At 33.5% G+C, this 19,377-nt stretch overlaps 2 protein-coding genes and 2 long non-coding RNA genes across 4 annotated transcripts; 2 read left to right on the plus strand and 2 right to left on the minus strand.

The window, feature by feature from the left end:
* Nucleotides 1-351: 351 nt before the first annotated feature.
* LOC147291890 (uncharacterized) lies at nucleotides 352-1,215 on the minus strand. The gene is made up of 3 exons (XR_015121215.1): nucleotides 1,008-1,215; nucleotides 872-931; nucleotides 352-659 (listed from the first exon to the last, which is right to left on the minus strand). It is a non-coding gene; the product is annotated as an uncharacterized LOC147291890 (long non-coding RNA).
* A 191-nt stretch (nucleotides 1,216-1,406) lies between these two features.
* Nucleotides 1,407-4,474, minus strand: LOC147291891 (uncharacterized). Its single transcript, XM_086236055.1, has 8 exons — nucleotides 4,345-4,474; nucleotides 4,082-4,156; nucleotides 3,531-3,599; nucleotides 2,415-2,491; nucleotides 2,217-2,305; nucleotides 1,964-2,093; nucleotides 1,532-1,622; nucleotides 1,407-1,460 (listed from the first exon to the last, which is right to left on the minus strand). The coding sequence occupies exons 1-8, from the start codon at nucleotides 4,453-4,455 to the stop codon at nucleotides 1,407-1,409; spliced, it is 696 nt and encodes a 231-aa protein (XP_086092181.1). The 5' UTR covers nucleotides 4,456-4,474.
* Nucleotides 4,475-10,736: 6,262 nt separating this feature from the next.
* LOC147291892 (uncharacterized) lies at nucleotides 10,737-11,356 on the plus strand. Its single transcript, XM_086237739.1, has 2 exons — nucleotides 10,737-11,027; nucleotides 11,144-11,356. Exons 1-2 carry the CDS (start codon nucleotides 10,743-10,745, stop codon nucleotides 11,222-11,224), a joined length of 366 nt encoding a protein of 121 aa, XP_086093865.1. The 5' UTR covers nucleotides 10,737-10,742; the 3' UTR covers nucleotides 11,225-11,356.
* A 515-nt stretch (nucleotides 11,357-11,871) lies between these two features.
* LOC147291893 (uncharacterized) lies at nucleotides 11,872-16,495 on the plus strand. The gene is made up of 4 exons (XR_015121304.1): nucleotides 11,872-12,583; nucleotides 13,548-13,663; nucleotides 15,200-15,240; nucleotides 15,377-16,495. It is a non-coding gene; the product is annotated as an uncharacterized LOC147291893 (long non-coding RNA).
* The last annotated feature ends 2,882 nt before the right edge of the window (nucleotides 16,496-19,377 follow it).

The raw sequence follows: 19,377 nt of genomic DNA on the forward strand, positions 1-19,377 counted from the left end.
TGTATACTATATCGGTTTTGTACTTTAAATCTGATATAAAAGGTGTATAACATATCGATTTTGTACTTAAAATCGGATATAAAAGGTGTACAACATATCGGTTTGGTACTTAAAATCTGATATGTAAGGTTGGTGTGAAATATATTTTTTTTTTTTTTTTGTGCAAAACCTCATATAAATGCCATGGATATGCAAGTAGACAAATGTGTGGCCTAAAATTGGTGCATTTTCAAATTTGCCTTCCATTCAAATATTCCAAGTACAAAAATGCATTTCATTCATCCAAACATTCCAATTAAGTACAAATAAAAAGATTACAAATTAATCCCACAAAAACAATAGTCCCAGCCATGATCAAATTAAATTCCATAACCCCATCAATTGTTCCAATTCAAAGCTGCCTACACTTTCAAAATATTGGCATGGCAGCAATTTTCTGAACCTTTGACTACATTGTTCTAAAATCTGCATGCACTTGTTCTTCCTTTACAAAAAATTGGCTTGGCCATCTAAATACCACAAAATGGCTAACGTACCCTACTTCATACGTACCGACATGGCTATATATAAGTCGAGATGACAAACTGTCCCCATTCAACCCACACCTCATCAATTTGTGCTTGGGTGTAACTGCTTCGCTTGTGCTTTGGATTAGACCACTGAAAATATATAGCATAGCAAATTACATTATAATAAAACATTTTTCCCAACTTGCATGCTATAAAAGAACCAATCCACATATCAAAAACCATGGAAGAAATTTACATAAAACAAATGAAACATAACCAAGAAATGTAAGAAAGATCAAATAATTGAGAATAAATTAGCAGAGAATAAATTATTGGGAAATGGGATATAAATGGGTACTTACTGCAGAGTGTTGGTTCCTCATGTTTTTTGAAGCACTGCCCAAGTAAGGGAAGCTGAGGGCCTGCAACACGAAGTAGAGGAAAAATGAATAAAATTTATGACTTTCATAACATACAAATGTTTAAAAAAGCACGCACTATTGAGAGGATCATCTTATTGTGGCTTCTAGCAAGACAGAAGCAGTGTCAGTCTGCAAAAGATAAAACATGTTTTAGTAAATCATCTTATTGTGGAAGATGGATTTCAAAAGTTGGAGAAAAGAACCTCTTTATGCTGCTTCAGTTTCTTTAAGGTTACTATTATACAAAAAATAAAATAAAAAAATAAAGAAAGAGGATCACAGCACAAGGGAATAAGTCCTGCATAACCACACAAATGAGAACAAAAAAAATTTAAAAAAACAGGTCATGGAACCCAACTCATCGTCATTGAAGAATCCAACTCATCCAACCTACAGATCCATGCCAATATATGCCAAAATCATAACAGAGAATAACAATACATCATTGCATTTTGAAATAACAAGAATCAATCCATTAGCTTCTTTGGACAAAGAGATCTAGAATATGTGAAAAATTAAAATCAAGTCTCTGAAATTGGGATAACATATTATCCACAAAACAATTACTCTTAGGAAAATGGTATTTAACTAGTTATAAACCTGAAGAGTGAAAAGATCAGCAGATTGACCAATCACTTTATCATATTTCAGACCTTCTGCTGCGAGTCCAGCCATTGCTACCACTGCCAACCTAAAAGGCTACTACAATTTAGTTCTTCTCCACCACACACATATTATAGACTTCAAATGTATCAATTTATAAGGATATATTTTCCTGCAGTGAAATGCAACTATGTATTGCATTTGAATATGATAGAGTCATGTGGAAACATTGCAACAGGCATATTCAAATGGACTGGTTGCGCACAAGCCAAATCAGATTATCAGGAAACAATGAGACAGACTAATGGATTTACAGTGAAAAGATGCACCATTTTCAAAAGCACTAGGAGTACATTTGTTGCAGTTTCAGAAGGAAATATTACTGAAGCAAATTGATAATTCCAGTAGCTATAACTATCATATAAATACCTGTCTAGCTCCTTTGCATCAAGCTGCCCACTGTATATAAGCTTTTCCAGCCTTTCGTCAATGAGATTGACATGCTCTTTCCCGATATCTAGAGAATACCCCAGAATGGGGAGGCCCAGCAAATAAGCAACTATCCAAAGAGAAAATTGTTTTATCAGTATGTCAAGTAAGCAACTCAAAATCCGAGGCGCTATTTATCAGTCAGAAAGTTTGATATTAAGAATCTGATATGTGTTTTAATGAAATGAAGTACCTAAAAAATGAGCAGCTTCATGTCTAGCTATTCTCTCCTGATAATCTGGGAAGAATGATGAAAAGCCAGATATGGCAGCTTGAAGAAGCCTACAAGTGCAGATAAAGCTTAGTTTTTAATGCAAGAATTAGAAAAACCGTTAAAACACTAAGAGTATCAAGGCATACAAATTAAATTCCATATAAAACTTAGTCTTACCCAGGGGCAGTGCTTCCCACACCCAAAACAACTAAAGAGATGCTCCCAATCAAGTATGGCACAAAAAAGCCCCAATCCTTCAAGTTTGGTACAGTGAGAACCCAAGATGTCAGTAAAAACCAGAATCTTTTCAAAAAAAATTTCTCTGTAAGGCATTCAAATTTTTCTCTATATTGTATAATTCCTCTAATTCAATATGTGAATCTAACAGTTCAACACTTCAACAAAAATATTATTGCAAAAGACCTCAAGGCAAGCCTGTATCCCAAAAATGCAGTTGACAAATATTGGGAAATGATTAGGCTGATACAAAGATGAAACAGAATCCCTTGCTTTTTCTGTCTTAAACTTCTTCTACAATTTAAGTTGTGTGCATAAGTTAATTTCTTTGTTTAGTAAAAATGTCAAGTAGCTATAATTATCTGTGACATTCAATTTCTTTGTTTAGTGAAAATGTCAAGCAGCTATTATTATCTGTGACATTCAAGACAGAGGTCTGCTTGTCATACTTTAACTATCAAGAATCAAATGAAAGTCACTATAGATTATTCGTGCTTGACCCCAAAATGCTTTCTCCTAGTTCGCTGCAATAAAATTTGCCTGACATAGGTCCTTATAAATTTAAAAAAAAAAAAAAAAAGGGCTAGCTTACATAATAATTGGATTCCTCCTCCCCTCTTATATAGCCAGACCTTTCGAATTCATGCACAATGTATGATCAAATGCACCAGCAAGGTACTGAGAAAATTCCTCCACTTTTACACAAGATGCAAGAGAGAAAACTAATAATCTGATGCAGGTAGTGATACACTGTAACAATATAATTCAAAGACCAGGTTCCTATATATTCATCGAGATCAGAGAAAGGATGTTTGCATGAAAACATTCATATAGTTACGTACAAGTAGCAAAAGGCATGATTTCATGTCAATAGATGAAGAAAAACACTACCTCAACTATACACTGGTACAGAAAAAAACAGTAAAAATTGAAAAGAAAATTATCATTACACACATATAGGAACACAAACAACCCCTCCCAATCACACTGTCTAAGATAGTTGTTGTATAACTTATATGTGGACTTACAGAGAAAAGGAGATATAATCAAATTTACCCCAGGAAGTTGGCCAGCAAGAAGACCTAAGAATCCTGTTGTCCCCACCACGGTGAATAGAAAAGCGGCCTGTATCACTGAGAGATATTAATATTACAAAAAGTAGTTTGAAATCAATGCCTGAAAAATGCATATAGAAAGAGCCGCATCCAATTTTAGATGTGATGTGCCTTGTCTTTCCAGTCAGTTTATAACAATTCAGATTCACTAAAGATTAAAGAAAGATAAGAAGACAAAAAGGTAGAGAAATTCACAATAGGATGCTGACAATTTTAACTCAAAATTGGTCTGGACATCTTTTATCTAAGTAGTTTGGATTAAGGGTTTGCTGATGTGAGATTTGTCTTCATAGAAGTTGAAACCATAAAAAAAGGAAATAGATATATAAATGTAGTGTTGACGATTTGCAAAACAAACTTGCACAAAAGAGCCTAAAGGTTAAGAAGCTGTATGTAAAAGTAAGAACATCCAAGAAAGTTTTTGCATATAATTTTGGCTCATTCTGAATGCAAGTAGCACAAATAAATAACCAGTGTGTTACAAATACTTACATCATTTCTGACACTGGGAACTGCAAGGGTTTCTGCATTTTTAATTCCAAGAGTTGTCAGCTCCCTAAGAGAAGTCTGGTGCATAAATGTTGAAACTTGAACGAGTCAACCTATCTATTTTCCAACCAAGCAAATGTATAAACAATAATTCAATACATTGAACAGATCATTATCATTCAAGTACATGTATGCATGAGTTTGTAGATGTGGCTAATTTTTGGGTAGCAGTTTCCCAGAACTTCACATTTGTGATGGAGACTGACCGTACGCCGTGAGACATATGGCTGAGAACTCCATTTCTTGGCCCAACCAACTTCACTTAGCTGATCAAGTGCCTCTTTAACTGCACTGCTATCTTTCTGCGGCAAATACATACTTTTCAATGATATTCTTTCTATCTAATTTAGCTTCAGCCATGGGACTAAAAATCTACAGCTAAAGGAATTATCTATGAATTCAAAAAAAGATGATTGATATGAAGAAAAATGGCAGAGAAGGAAGAAAATAAATTAGCATTAATTAGCTTTAAATAGCTTTAAATAGCATTAAAAATGTTCTCATTTGGCCCAGTTGGATGCCTACGCTTCAGTTAACTGGAACATCATAATCTAGCTATTAATCTGAAAAGAATGTTTGGTGGGGTCATCAATTCATGAATTCATTACAAGTCCCAAAGTAGATGTGTTCATTGGTTTACCAAAAGAAACAAAAGATGTGTTCGATCATTGCATTTTTTTTTATATGAAAATTATAAGCATGCTTTTTTTGATATATATACATATATATAGTTCTATAAGTATGCATGGATACAAGGAGCTTTATGCTAATACTTTTTCGTTTCACATAAATAGCCAAAGCAAAGAATAAATAACCTATGGAAGATAGCACAATCATAATCAAACCCAAACCTATATACTTATTCCTTAGCAACTAAATTAATTAGTATATGACCATATTATGAAACACCAAGTAGAAAACTGTCCACATAAGCTCAAGTCAAATTTATGTTAGCACATTAGAAAACCAAAATTTCACAAGTTTTCAACAATTTTTTTTTCAAGAAAATTGCATTATGAGAAGAACAAATAAAAAAACAACCTTACAAGACACCCAAAGCCATAAACAAAGACCCTATATTTCATATTCAAGGCCTGTATATCTTTACAAATGAAATCACTCAACACACAACCCAATGTCTCAATATACCCAGATACTTTCATTGCCTTTATAACACAGACACACCAGCTGACCAGCTCATGGTCATGTAGGTACTCGAACACATGCTTTCATTTCTTACAAATCAAAAAATGAGAATCTCCACAAAACCCAAAATTAAAAAGAAATAAAAAAAAACAACTAAACAAGCTCAAGCTAACACGCAGACATAATATATAACAAAATATAAAACTTTTATAACGACCCATGTCCGCAAACAAATAAAAATTCATAGATCGAGCTTCAAAAGAAGCTTAGGAAGCTGAAATTGGAAAGTAAACGCTAAAACCAACAAAAAAGAGGAATAAGAACATGGAAAATCGAAGAAGGAGATTGTACCTGCGCTGCAAGAGGTTGGGGGGTCCTTCTGGAGATCTTTGAGCTCCTTCAAGATCCGCTTTAAAGCCATGGATGAACCTCGCAGATCGTCACAGATCTAAGAGGAAATGAGTTTCAGAGAAAAGGAAGAGAGAACGCACTTGACGACCCCTAATTTGAAACCCTATTATTAGAAAGAAGAAACCCACGAGGAGGAGGTACAGAGAAGGGGAAAAAGCGAAAGAGATGAGGGATTGAGCTTACAATTTCCACACTCCAGTTGATCGACGCCATAACCAAAGGACGCCATCGACGCGAAAAAGAGGAGGGAGAATGAGAGCCACCGACACCAAGGACTTTTGGCAGTGGCGACGCCAAGATCGACTGAGAATGAGAACGAGAGAGAAGGATTGAGCTGGGTTATTGATCGAGTGAATGAGAGAGAAGGAGAGTGTTCGAGCCAAAGAAGAAAAAAAAAGGAGTCTGAGGGAATATGTGTGTCGTGACTGGGAGTTGGAAACCTGCTAAAATTTTTAAGTTGGGACCCCGTGTTTTTTTAGGTGAAATATAGTTATCAGATCTGACTTTTACATATCAGTTTTTTTGAAAAGTTAATCAAAAGTACAAAATTAAGATATCAAAAAAAAAAAACTAGTGATATGTTAATAAATTAAGACATCGTCTAAAAAATTAACCGATATCTAAAATTTTACAATATCAGTTTATATAAAAACTGATATTAAAACAGTGATGTCTATTCAAGTTTTTCTTGTAGTGATGCAACACAGCAACTTATTCTTGGTTTTCTGCAAATCATGGTGAACTTTTGCGACCGAGTCTCATAAAATTACAATAACAAACTTTTCAAGTCATTCTTAACTTAATTATGAAGTGCCATTTTCAACTTAACTAAATAACTCCCCTTGAATAGACAAAATATAGTATTTTGTGCAGCCATGAGTTCAAGAATGCCATAGTTAATCTAGTTTTTATTGAAAACCAATTTAATGAAGAAATCATAACATCCATCCCAAAACCAATTGGCAATAGGAGGAGTAGCCCAAACCCTTATAAGCCACTAGCAAAGCCCTCATATCTTCAATGTAAGATTTCTCTCAACACGCCCCCGCACGTGTGACGTCATTTAAGTCTAACACGTGGACAATTTATATTGGGTGACGTGGGAGCACGTGTGGCCGTTAGGCGCATCACATGAATAACCTACTCTGATACCATGAAGTAATCTCGGTATCCATCTCAAAACCAATTGGCAATAGGAGGAGTAGCCCAAACCCTTATAAGTTACTAGCAAAGCCCTCACATCTTCAATGTGGGATTTCTCTCAACATCTAATACTATTTATTTGCAGCATACTCATTGAACTAATTTGGCTTGCATTCACTAGACTTGGAAGTGCTTAATGGCCCAGCCATTTAGATAGAGATTGTTCTAGAACTAGTAGTTGCATTTATTTATAGTTCTTTAGCACTTATTTTTCACACAATCATGGTTATATATATTGTGATTATTCCATAATCATTCAAGTTTCTTTCTAACATGGTTTGCATATATTCTTCTTTGTTGGTGAATATTGTTTATGAAATTCTTTCTTGCCAAATTTTATAAGTGAAAAAATTATATGTTTGCTTGAAATGTTGATTTTCTGTTTACCATAATCAGTTTCAGTTTCTTATACATTGAATTGATTGGCTTTTTTTTTCCCAGTGGGGAGACACTTGACTATTAGATGCTTGCTTTTGAGAAGAATTAACAGATTAATCAAGTCATGGTGGCTACTTTTTGTTAATATAGAGCCAATGCATTACTGTTTTAATTGCAAGGAAAAATGAGAAACTAGCTAGTGTACTTATGAGCCTTGATTAAGCTTGGTATTTTGTGTATACTCAATATTTTTGTTAATGGTCAGTGAATGATATATGTTATCCTGATTGTTTCGTTTCTTTTACACCTGATTACTCTTGATAGCAACTAAAAGATATTACCACTGAATTGCATTTAGAAATTACCATAGCACTTTATAAAAGTTATATAAAACAACAATGAAAAACTTTAAATTTTATTAAAGTTTACAATAGCATTCCAAAAATACTATCAAATGAAATAATATAATAGCATTTCAAAAACGCTATAAATAAAATGGTGTTATAGCATTTTAAAAATGCTATCACATAACTTGGTTTTTCATAGCGTTGGCTAAGACGCTATTATATGCTTTTAATAGCATTTTTTGAGTGTTATGAAAGTCAGTTTATGTTGTAGTGTCAATTTATTAAGAATTTTCATGCTTGACTCCTGGAACATGATAACTCAAATTGCAAAATCATGAATGCATCAAACTCTAATCAATAATAACTTACACCAACCACGACAATCAAAACATTAATTTACTATCTTAACGAATCTCAAAACACACTAAAGTGTTAAACCCCAAATAAAAAAAATAGAACCACAAAGATTTCAAATGTTTGAAGCTAAGCAACCCATGAAACCACAAAAAATATACACAAAAATATGAGTTCACAACTGACCTCAGTAATGGGCCGTTCACACCTTCGGCAGTCGAACCAACAATGGTTATGCACGTCTTCTTGCCACAACCCCCAAATCAGCTAATCCATGTGTTGTTAATGGATTCACGCACAACCCCTTGTACTAAGTATTGTAATTTATGAAAAACTCCATTAATATTGGGCCACCGGCTTGAATAATGGTAACAATTGAAGCAAAATGAAACTCAGTTCTACCCACCCATGAGCAATGAAAGTGGAAGAAATAATCCCTAATTATTTGGGAATAAACAACCCAAAGAGAACCCAGATTCTGATGGTGACAGGAGAAGTGTAAACCCAAAAATTTGGGGATTTGAATAGCTCGCATCTTTCTGCCGTGAGTATTGAAGCTCACCAATGTTGAACTAGGGGTCGGCAAGCCCAAATTTTTTGGGTTCGGGCTGGGCTCGGGCTTGAATTATAGAAGCCCAATAAGGCTTTCGGGCCTGGCCGGGCCAGGTTTGGTCTTTAATACACAAGTCCAAGGCCCACCCATCGAGCTTTGGCTTGCGGGCTTGGAGGGCTGGGCCGGGCTAGGCCCGAACGGGCGGCCCGAAATGGGCTCAAAGCTTGTTAGACACATATATATCTTCAAAAAAAAATATAGGATTTTGGCTATGTTGTGATTTGAACATGAGACCTCACATAACAAGGTTGAACATATATATCCTCAACAAACTGAACTGACTAGTTTATTTGTCAAGTTTGTGAATCATAACATATTTAATAGCTCTTTCGTTTGTTTACTTCAATAAATTATTAATATGCTTATTAAGTTATTATATAATACTATTATGTTAGTAATAGTGTAATACCATAAATAATAAACTTTTAAAATTATATGCAACATTACAACTATAATAAAACATAAATGTACATATGTTTTATTATATATTTTATTACATATTTTTATAAACAAACGATGCAATTGTGTTATCAACGATCCGAACCATTCAAATTTTAATTCCTCACTCAAAGATAATTCGTACAAAAAATTAGCTCAATCGGAGATGTAAAAGTGACATAATGGTGGTCGAATTAATAAATGATCATGATTTTTCTAATGATATTCGAATAGGTAGATGAATTTCGATTTAGCCGATTTTTTGTACGGATGATCTTTAATTATGAACATAGAAAATGAATGGGTCAGATTGTTGAAATCACGTTGTGGTCTTCATAATTATGGAAACAACAAGGTTTCAACGAGAAAATTATTAGAATTATACTCTTTAAGTGTATTTATATGTAGAAGCTCAAATATCGATCGTGTGTTTCAACGATCCAAACTATTCAAGTTTTAGTTCCCCACTCAAAGAGAATTCTTGTAAAAAATTAGCTTAATCGGAGATGTAAAAGTGACGTAACGGTGGTCGAATTAATGAACGATCATGGTTTTTTTAATGATAATCGAATGGTTAGATGAATTCCGATTTAGCCGATTTTTTGTAAGTATGATCTGTGACTATGAAAATAGAAAATGAACGGTTTAGATCGTTGAATTAATGAATTGACGATCGTGGTTTAATAACTTTAATTATAGTTGTATTATAAAAATTGTATATACACATATACATTTATGTTTTATTATAGTTGTAATGTTGTATATAATTTTAAAAGGTAATTACTTTATTATTTATGGTATTACATAGTTTACACTATTACTATTTACTAACATTTTAGTATTATATAATAACTTAACAAGCATATCAATAATTTATTAGAGTAAACAAACGAAAAACCTATTAAATATGTTATGATTCCCAAATTGGACTTTGGGTCGGGCTTTGGGCGGCCCATAGGCTTCAAGGGAATGGCCCAAGCCCAACCCAAGAGACTTTCGGGCCAAGCCGGGCTGGCCCAAATTTCGGGCCAAATCGGGCTTCGAGCCTAATGGGCCGGGCGGGCTTCGGGCCTTGGGCTTTTTGGTGAGGCATAGTTTGAACATTAACCTTTCAACTTTTTAATCAACTATTTTGTAAGAATGGTTAGATTAATACTCACCAATATCTGACTTAGTCGAGTATAAACTAATAACAAGTATTAGTGACCACCCCAATAGTCAATTGCCACCCTATCCTCTTTTTTTGGCCATAAAATAGAGGCATTTGGCCATATTTGTTTGAGTGGGTGCATTGAATATGAGATTTAAAAGACTTTTGTATAGTTTAAAAATCATGTGGTATTCAATTAATATTTTAAAAAAGTCCGTAAAAATATATATGTATTTAATTAAAAATTTTAAAGAATCTATAAAAATCATAAGATATTTAATTTAAGATTTTTAAAAAGTTTTTAAAAGTCTGTAAAAATATATATGTATTTAAAAAGTCATTAATTTTTATAAAAATCATTTAATAATAAATTTTAATAAACTTTGATATTTCAAAGTTATTATAAATCCGACTTCTCCTTGTGGATTTCTAATGATTTACTTTTAGAACTTTATAAAAATCTATATATTTTACAAAAGTGTATCACTTAAAAAAAAAAATCTAAAAAAAATCTTTATAAATCTATATACGTCCCCTAAATTCCCAATTAAATAGGCCGTGGTGATGGCAAGCATCGTGGAGACGACAGCTAAAGGCGGCGACCCTGTGCGATCGACATTCAAGAGGTGGGGGAGGAGACACGCGTTCATCAGATACGGGCTTCCGATGATCTCACTCACTGTGTTTGGCGCGGTGGGACTCGCTCATATGATACAGGGCAGCAAGGACATCGCGAAGGTGAAAGACGATCAGGAATGGGAGATTATTGAGTCAAGAAAAGCACTTTCGAGAACGGGACCTATAGACGCTTATAACCCAAAAAAGACAACACTCGAAGAGGAGCTCAAGGTATTATAAATAAGCCATAAGCCATGATAAGTGCTTTTGTTGCTAGCATATTGAGTTATTGATATACCCATATGCCATTTGCAGCTTATTGTGTTGGAATTTGCACTTGTTTCTAGGCATTGCAGGAGAAGGTGGACATAAAAAACTACGACTACAAGAGAATTCCTCGCCCAAATGAACAAGGCAAGTCAGCCTAATTGCTTGCTTGTGATGTATTGGAATTTGTTTGTTGTGTGGCATTTTGAGCATATGCCATCATGTAATTTTGTAATGACTGATTGTAGTGGATACAAGTTTCCATGAATAACAGTTAACACCATGCTTTGAAATTTTTCTTTGCATCTTTCTTCTTTATTTCTGTATTACATGCATGTTGTGCAAGCCTGCAAGTGCAATTGTTTACATAAATAGACCACAGGCTGTGAACAAAAAGAAAACATGGGTGGCATGAGAAAATTCAAATGTAAAGACACAAGGACCACAACTGCTGCTGACATTTTTTTGGGGATCCAAGGAGTAATTGATTGACATTATAGTAGGAAATAACTTACCTACCATGACATCTACTAGAAGGGTTTATAGCATTCGAGGGATTAGCGGGCTCCTAATAAGAAAAAGCCAAGATGTGTTCTTACTTGACATTTTCAGTCTGCTGCCTGAATAAACCGACCATCTTGATCTTGTTGAAGACAAATTAGTGTTTATTAGGATCCCCCACGCACATATGGGGACAGCTGCCCTGTTGCAGCTTCTGTGTAAATCCTCAACACAAATAGTAAATACCAAAGGGTACGAATGGTAGATTGTCATTGTCGGAATTGCAAGTGTAATACCCCATTTTGAAGAAAACGGCAAGACAAACAAGACTCACTGCTTAAGCAGTGACCGAGGTCATTTTTTGCCAAAAAATATGGTTTAGTGACTCAAAACTGCGCCAGAATGTGTTTTTCGCAAATCTTTGGCGTTTTTGTTCTTGTTTTGTGTTTTGTAGGCTAGGATCTCCATTTATGTTTGCTTGTTACGTTTATGTGGCCAGAAGTACTTTCCCTGTTGCAGCTGTTGTGTAAATCCTAAACGCGAATGGTAAATATCAAAGGGTACGAATGGTGAAACCCAAGGTACCAATGGTAGGTCTCTCAGTGTTGGAATTTCCAGTATAATACTGCTAATAGACTACTACAGCAAAATTGTCAAATGAAATTATATGAAACTCGTGAAACCTGACCCAAACTACAAAGACCATAAACTGACTTTTTATTTTTTATTTTATTGAAAATGATCAAACTTTTGATAGGTCTTAACTCTCTTACTGAGCTAGGTAGGTAACAAAGAGTGAATATTCCAATTTATTTATTTATTTATTTTTAAATTTACATTCTTTAATTTAATTTCTCAATTCAGAGCAAATTGAGTAATAAAGTTTTTGAGTTCTTGGGCTTGGGGGAAGGGGCCTATTGTTGAATCTGAGCAGATAAAGTTGCTCTCTGAAAAGAAGTACGTAGCTTCATTCCTCTTTCAGCTCTGCTTCTCACATAGACGTAGCATTCATCCTCACTGTAAGTACTCTTAGCTCGCAATCTCTCTTTATATACTGCCTGGTCCGCCTTCTTTACGCCTTTCGCTTGAAATTCACTAAATAATTCATGTTTCTATTTATGCTTGCTTAAATTTTCTATGCTTGTAGAATTTGAGTGGTGCTTGAATATTACTACTCTTCTGTATATCATCAAATTTATACATCTCAACAAATTTCCTAAAAAAACAATTTGAGCATGATTTGCTTTCTGAAAGCGTGGTTAGTGCTGTAATTATGTCTTTTTAAGTTTGATAACCTTTTTTCTTTTTCCCTTTTTTAACTTTAATATGAAAAAAAAACTTTCCATATTTGGTGCTACGTTCAGAAAGAAAATTTAGGTGGATGGATTTGTTTGCAGTAAAAAACATCAGCTTAAAATTGGGAAATTGAGTGTTAAAACCACATTTTGTTTAAAAGTGTGTGTGTCTGAAGTGCTGGAAGATTGAGACTCCTTACATGTGTTATGTCTATTTTTTTAATCTCCAAATCTTACAAGGATGGGTTAAAGTAGTACAAACTTTTCTGAGCTCTTTCTATAACTTTGTATCAGTGTGCGGTACTTGTTGAATTATGAATGTAATAGTAACCAGGCATCTGCATCAGTTTTGTTTGTTGAGTGATTCTCTAATTTCCCTCATGAAATTTAATGAGTTCATTGTAATCTTTTGGTATAAAAACATATGATGGTCCCTGGGAAAGTAAATTGGTACTCTTTGCTGCTATGAACAAAAGTTGATTGCTTACTGAATGAGTGAACATCGCCTGGGTTTTATTTAAGCAAGAAAGTTGAATGTGTTTGTTTAGCATGCCTTTTTCTCTTATATTCATTTGGACATTGTTAGATGCATACAGTTGTGTATGAGAATTTATATTTTAAAGTTGGCTTTAATATATATGCACTATATTATAAAGTTTGCTAAACAACATTTCCTTGAAAATTTCAGAAAGAAGAAATAAAATCTTGCAAGGAGCGTGTGAAAAAGCTGCTTAAAATGACCCCACCCAAGGGGGAAGATTTTCTTCATAAAATTGAGCATATATTAGAGCGTGAAAAGAATTGGTGAGAATGTTTTCTCTCTTCCCCTCTGCAAACCCCCTCCCAATTGGGTGTGATTGTTGTCAAGCCATTTGAGAAGCAAGTGGTCCAGATAACCAAAAAGCTGTAGGCAACATAGTGGCTGGTTTGTTAAGAATAATTTTAATTTTACTTTTTCTGTAAGGTCCTAAAATGAATACAGGAAGAGGATAGAAAGGAAATTCATCCTTTCTTTTCTTGCCTGTTACACAATTTTGCTTTAGTTATTTTCATGTGGCCATAGTACTTCTGTTTGTGGGTAGTAGGATTTGCCTCCTATGTATGCTTTCGACAACTAGACTCTAAAAGACCGTCAAATGTTGAAAGGCTTATATTATCTTTTGCAAAATTTTAGGGAAAAATGAAGCTCATTCATGTTGAAAGTTCCACCTAAATCATGCAAATGCCTTTTGCATTTTGTTCTTCTTTTAGTATTTTTTTCCTATAAAATATTCCTTTGCACAATAATTTGTGGTTGATATTTCCATTCGCACAGCAGACATGACAATTTCTTTTTAAAATACCTATGTGTCCATAGCTAGTATTCCTGCTACAAAATGGTTTAGTAAGTATATGTCCACCACAAAAAGCTTTTGAAAATATCTTGGCAACTCACAGTAATGCCAAAATATTGTTATATAGGCGGATATTTTCATCCTTTGAACTAGAGGTAGGAGGCTTTTGAGAAAACATTTTAGCATGATTCAGTTAATCTGTATCTCGGCCTCAAGCTTATTGATTATGATATGATTATTGTATGAGTGCTAGCTTCAACATTAAAACCATTCTCAAGTAGAGTGTTTAGAATTATCTTATTAGTTTTGGCAACTAAAAATATTTCACAAGCCTTCAAAACAAGCTGATTCTATATGGTTCAATATTCAAGTCATGAGATTTGATATATTTTCAGAAGCAGAATGGAAGGTGTTCATCACCAAATATATTATTCTTTCGTTACCTTAAAAAAAAAAAAATTTAGAGCAGCTTGCTGATTTTTCAAACCAAATTTTTAATCTGAATTAGTACAGTTACTCTCATAGGAGAATGGAGAATTGATGTGTTAAAATATGACAGTATTATTAGGGAACTCTGCACATTTGGAGATGTGGAACCCCATAAATGCAGAAAGTTGGTGCTAAAAGACATCCTGTTGATTGCAACTAAGCAAATGAAGTTTAGATTCATTCTAGAAATAGAATTGGAAAGAAACTCAATAGGGAACCAAATATGTGTTTTTAAAGATGGTTTATGTCTCTGTACTTCCTTCTTTGGCTCTCTTGGCTACAAATTGGACAGACATGCATGACCTGCAGAGGAAAATCATAAATTGAATTTTTGAAAAATATAATAGAGATCATTTTTTGCCATCATCAGTTCAACTCTTATTATAAAGATGAAGAATGATTAGAGTACAAGTCAGTGGGGAAGAAACACGTTTTCCTTTCAGTAATGTCAACCTTAACACTAATTTGTATATTTATGCTATTATTTTTCGCTCAAGAGTTTTGTTGACATGTCCAGAATGCTTTGACTGATACTCAAGGAAACCCTTGGCTGAAGATGTAAGCATCCTGATTTGCTTCGCAATGTCCAACTAACATTTTTTTTTTTGTCTATTTTTGATCCCTTCTGATGTTATGAGATTTTCATTCTCCATATATGTATATTAAACATAAAGTTCATTTCTTGGAATTACAGATGGATCCAACAGCTGGAATAGAAGCTGAATATCACCAGAAAGGTAACAGAGTAAGTTTTGCTTCTTAGAACTTCATATTCAATTTTGTGGAGTATTGCTACTAAGAGGGACCTAGACTGATTCAATGAACTTTCTAACTATCAATCACCCTGTATTTCTCGTGACATGCTTTGGCAAGATGAATTTTTTGAATCCTTGGGGTATAGTGTCCATGGTGGGAATCTCTGCAACCACTGCCCTAAGAAAGCTAGATTCTTTTCCCAAGTTGTTAACCCCAATCCACCTAACAAGCAAGGACGAGATACTATCTCCCAATTAACTAGGTGATCCTGCTCTCCTTTGCCCGCTGAGCTACTCCCTCCCACAAACAATAAATGAACCTGTCATGATTTATCCATTTTTTGTGGAATAAATCTATCATGATTCTAGAGAAAGACTAGATTATTTACCTTGAAGCAAGCAAAAAGCACAACTTGTAGTAGGCCTTAAACTCAGGTGCTTATCCTACCAAATAATAACTTATAATAAGGTTCTAAATTCAAAGTGCAAAACTGCCAAAACAGAAATAAGCTATACCCTTACTTGATTGGAAATTCTACATAAATAGCACATATTCAAAGGCCTAACATTCAACCTAGATGGACCAGAGACCTAAATCAACAAAATAAAAATTTAGGCTCATTCTACACTCCTTGATCTGGTCAAAACAAGTTTTTCAACAACATAAGCAAATCTGTCAGAGCCAATGATTAGCCTAACATGTTTACTTCGAAAATTATTTTTAATAAAATACGTGTCCAATAACCATGAGATTTAACATGCTTAGACCAGACATATGAACCATATCACAATAAAACTTAGAGCTTAAAACTCCCTCAGAAACATTACCAAAACGAGATTCCAAAGTAAACTCAGAAACTGTTACCTTGACCTCCAGCTATGAAGTTCTCTAACCTATAGAATTTTCAAGACTAATCCATACATCCAAATGACCCAAAAATCGACAGACATAAAATAGAGACTTGAAGCTTCGAATATTAAAAATATCAGATTATTAACTTTTCATTTTTAAACCCAAAATGACACACAATTACACTTTTGGGAATCTGACAGTGAGCGCTCCTATCTGATGTTGATCTCTAAGAAAAATCACAAAAAATTCAATATTAATACGATGTACCCAAAAATCGGACCATTGTTAGAAAATAGATGAAACTTCAAACCCTAAAAATTTCATTAATTTTGGGGGTTAGTAGCCCATCTGATCAACAGCCCAAAATCAGAGTACCCGTTCTGCCAGGAAACATCATGTGACCCCGACTCTTGACTTTAAAAATCCATATAAAATCCATTTCTTTACATTTATCCATAATATCAACACCAATGGAACCCTTGAGGAGACTAATTTGACATAGAAAAATCACAAGACCTAAATCGAAATAGAAAATATTTAGAAATTCCGAAACATCACAAGTCCTCGGATTCAACAGCAGAATTCAGAACATCTTAACCGAACTTAGAAAATTCATTCCTAATCTTATTGGTACAAAATCAGACTCTAAAGAAAGCTTAGGAAGTCTAGTTTAACATTAAAAAAATCCAGAACAAATTTAGACGTTTTACCTTATCAAAACCATAGCACAACCCACTGGACTCAGAATCTGTCAGCAAAGTTAGAAAACTTGTTTCAGTTCCTAGCTCCCTTGTTCAACATACAACTTAAGACCCTAGTAATTTCACAAAACAAAAACAACAATTAGACCTCGCTTCTATGCATCCAGTTGTTACAGCTATACTTGCAATAGAGTTAGAGAGGCTTCGATTGTGTGCATCCATGATAATGGTTGCTGTCACATATGCTGTGCCACATTTTTCTATGGAAAGTATCATCTTAAGAATCATACTTTTGCTAGGAATGAGACTCGATTGAGTCTTCTAGATTGCTTTATAAGTGATAGTGATATAACATGTGTGAATGAGCTCCGAATGGATAGGAATACCTTTGGAATTTTGTGTGAATTACTTCGTACTAGTGGAGGGTTGAAGATGAATGGTAGCGTATGCGTTGAGGAGCAAGTTTGTATGTTCTTACATATACTTGCCCATCACGTAAAAAACCGTACAATTCATAATAGATTTGGGCGATCTGGAGAGACAATTAGTAGATACTTCAATGCGGTTCTATGTGCGGTTCTAAGGCTCCATGAAATTTCTTCTTTATGAAGAATAAATCAGAATGATAGAAAGAAATTAACATCCCATTGTATTGCTTTTTTCCGTAAGAAAAATTTGAACCAAAAACATCATTTAAAATATCAATTTGAAACTGCAACATATCAATCGAAGGCTGTATGTGTGAACATGTTATGCTTTGTGGACTTTCTAGTTAAAGGAAACATATCAATTTTGATCCATGATCATCACAATTAAACAGTTATATATGAAAAATTGATTTAATTAAGGATAATTTGTCCATATTTGAATGGGTTGTTGAATTTAGAAAGAGAGTATAATATTATATAGATATCATATAGGATGTATCATGCATGTGCCAAAAAGAAAATTACAAAAAAAAAAAAAAATTAATTCAATAGTCCAAGCCAGTCCTATGTTTCCACCAAACGTGGGATTGTCCCATGTTAGGACTTTCGATAGTCCTGTTCTGTCCTGTTCCATGGGACACAGTCCTGTCTTGTCCTCCAGACCGAGGCCTTTACCTTAGCTTCTTTTCACAATTGCAGAAATCGTCTCCTTAAGCCACTAGCTCTCTCTCTTTCTCTTAAAAAAAAAAAAAGTAATAAAATAAAATTTTGGTTTTACAAATTTTTATCACAAATGGTCCTTCAATTTTTATCCAAATATCAATTTGTTTCTTAAAGTGCATTTTCACTCAATGTGGTCCTTCATCTTCACTATTGCACATCAATGTTGTCTTTTCGTTGTATTTTGTTTGAATTTCCATAAAAAGAATACTAGATGTGCATAATATAAAGAAAATTTTATTGGAAGAAGAAGAAGATCGAAGAAGAATATCCACTTAGTACCCATTGTTAAGGTAAAGAACTTATGATACCATGAAATAACGATATACACCAGAAACCTGTTACAATTTCATAAAATCTTGTTTAGTTCATTGAAACGTGCATGCTTCAATAATATGTTCATTTTTACACACATGTATTAATGCAAATGCAAATGAAAAAAAAAAAAATTATTTACCTTGAGTATAGAAGTTACCAAGTACTAACGATCAACGTTAGTGCACGACCAGAAAATTCAGACCATGGCAAAAAGCACGACACACATCTACAATATCAAATATTTAAAATTCAAATAAAAAACTGAAATATTAAGAATTGATTGTCATAATTTTCAGTTGCTCAAATTATAGTATTTATTTATCATTAAAATTTGTCATTTGAATGCGCATGGGCAATATAGAAATGCTAAATAATAGAGTTGACTCAACCAAACCAAAGGAGTAAAATTTCAGATTTTGCAGAAATTTCGATGGAAATTTTGACAGAAATTTTAGAAATTTTAAATTTTGAAAAAATATTAGACAGAAACGATGAAAATTGATATCAAAATACGAAAATTTTGAATAAAACTTTACCATATGTTTATTTAACATATTATCTACTATATTAATAAAAAAAATTCAAAAAACATAATTATATAGTAGGTTTTATGTTATATAAAATGAATATAATGCGTGCTGGAGTCAAATACAGTTAAATAAAATTAGTATAATCAATAAATGAAATTAGTATATTATTTATACTATATTATCTATACATTAAATTCTATATATTCTTTATACCATAATACTTTTTATATTCTATAATCTATATACTAAACCATAAATACTAATCTATACTTTATATTGTTTATGATATAGTATATGATATTAGGGTATTTTTAATTATTTTTTATATAGATATATATATATATATATTTGAGTTTAGGGTTTAAAAACAACTAAACAAAACCCCAAACG

The sequence above is a fragment of the Dryas octopetala genome, chromosome 3, assembly GCF_963921425.1.
Source record: "Dryas octopetala chromosome 3, drDryOcto1.1, whole genome shotgun sequence".
NCBI lineage: Eukaryota > Viridiplantae > Streptophyta > Magnoliopsida > Rosales > Rosaceae > Dryas > Dryas octopetala.

What these genes read in the sequence shown, in the direction of transcription:
- LOC147291891 (XM_086236055.1), bottom strand. Translation starts at nt 4,455, where the DNA reads ATGTATTTGCCGCAGAAAGATAGCAGTGCAGTTAAAGAGGCACTTGAT. An exon ending in TGAAGCTGCTCATTTTTTAG is followed by an intron (nt 2,094 to 2,216) that starts GTACTTCATTTC and finishes CTCTTTGGATAG; the next exon opens with TTGCTTATTTGCTGGGCCTC. An exon ending in GATGCAAAGGAGCTAGACAG is followed by an intron (nt 1,623 to 1,963) that starts GTATTTATATGA and finishes GTAGCCTTTTAG; the next exon opens with GTTGGCAGTGGTAGCAATGG.
- LOC147291892 (XM_086237739.1), top strand. Translation starts at nt 10,743, where the DNA reads ATGGCAAGCATCGTGGAGACGACAGCTAAAGGCGGCGACCCTGTGCGA. An exon ending in CACTCGAAGAGGAGCTCAAG is followed by an intron (nt 11,028 to 11,143) that starts GTATTATAAATA and finishes ACTTGTTTCTAG; the next exon opens with GCATTGCAGGAGAAGGTGGA.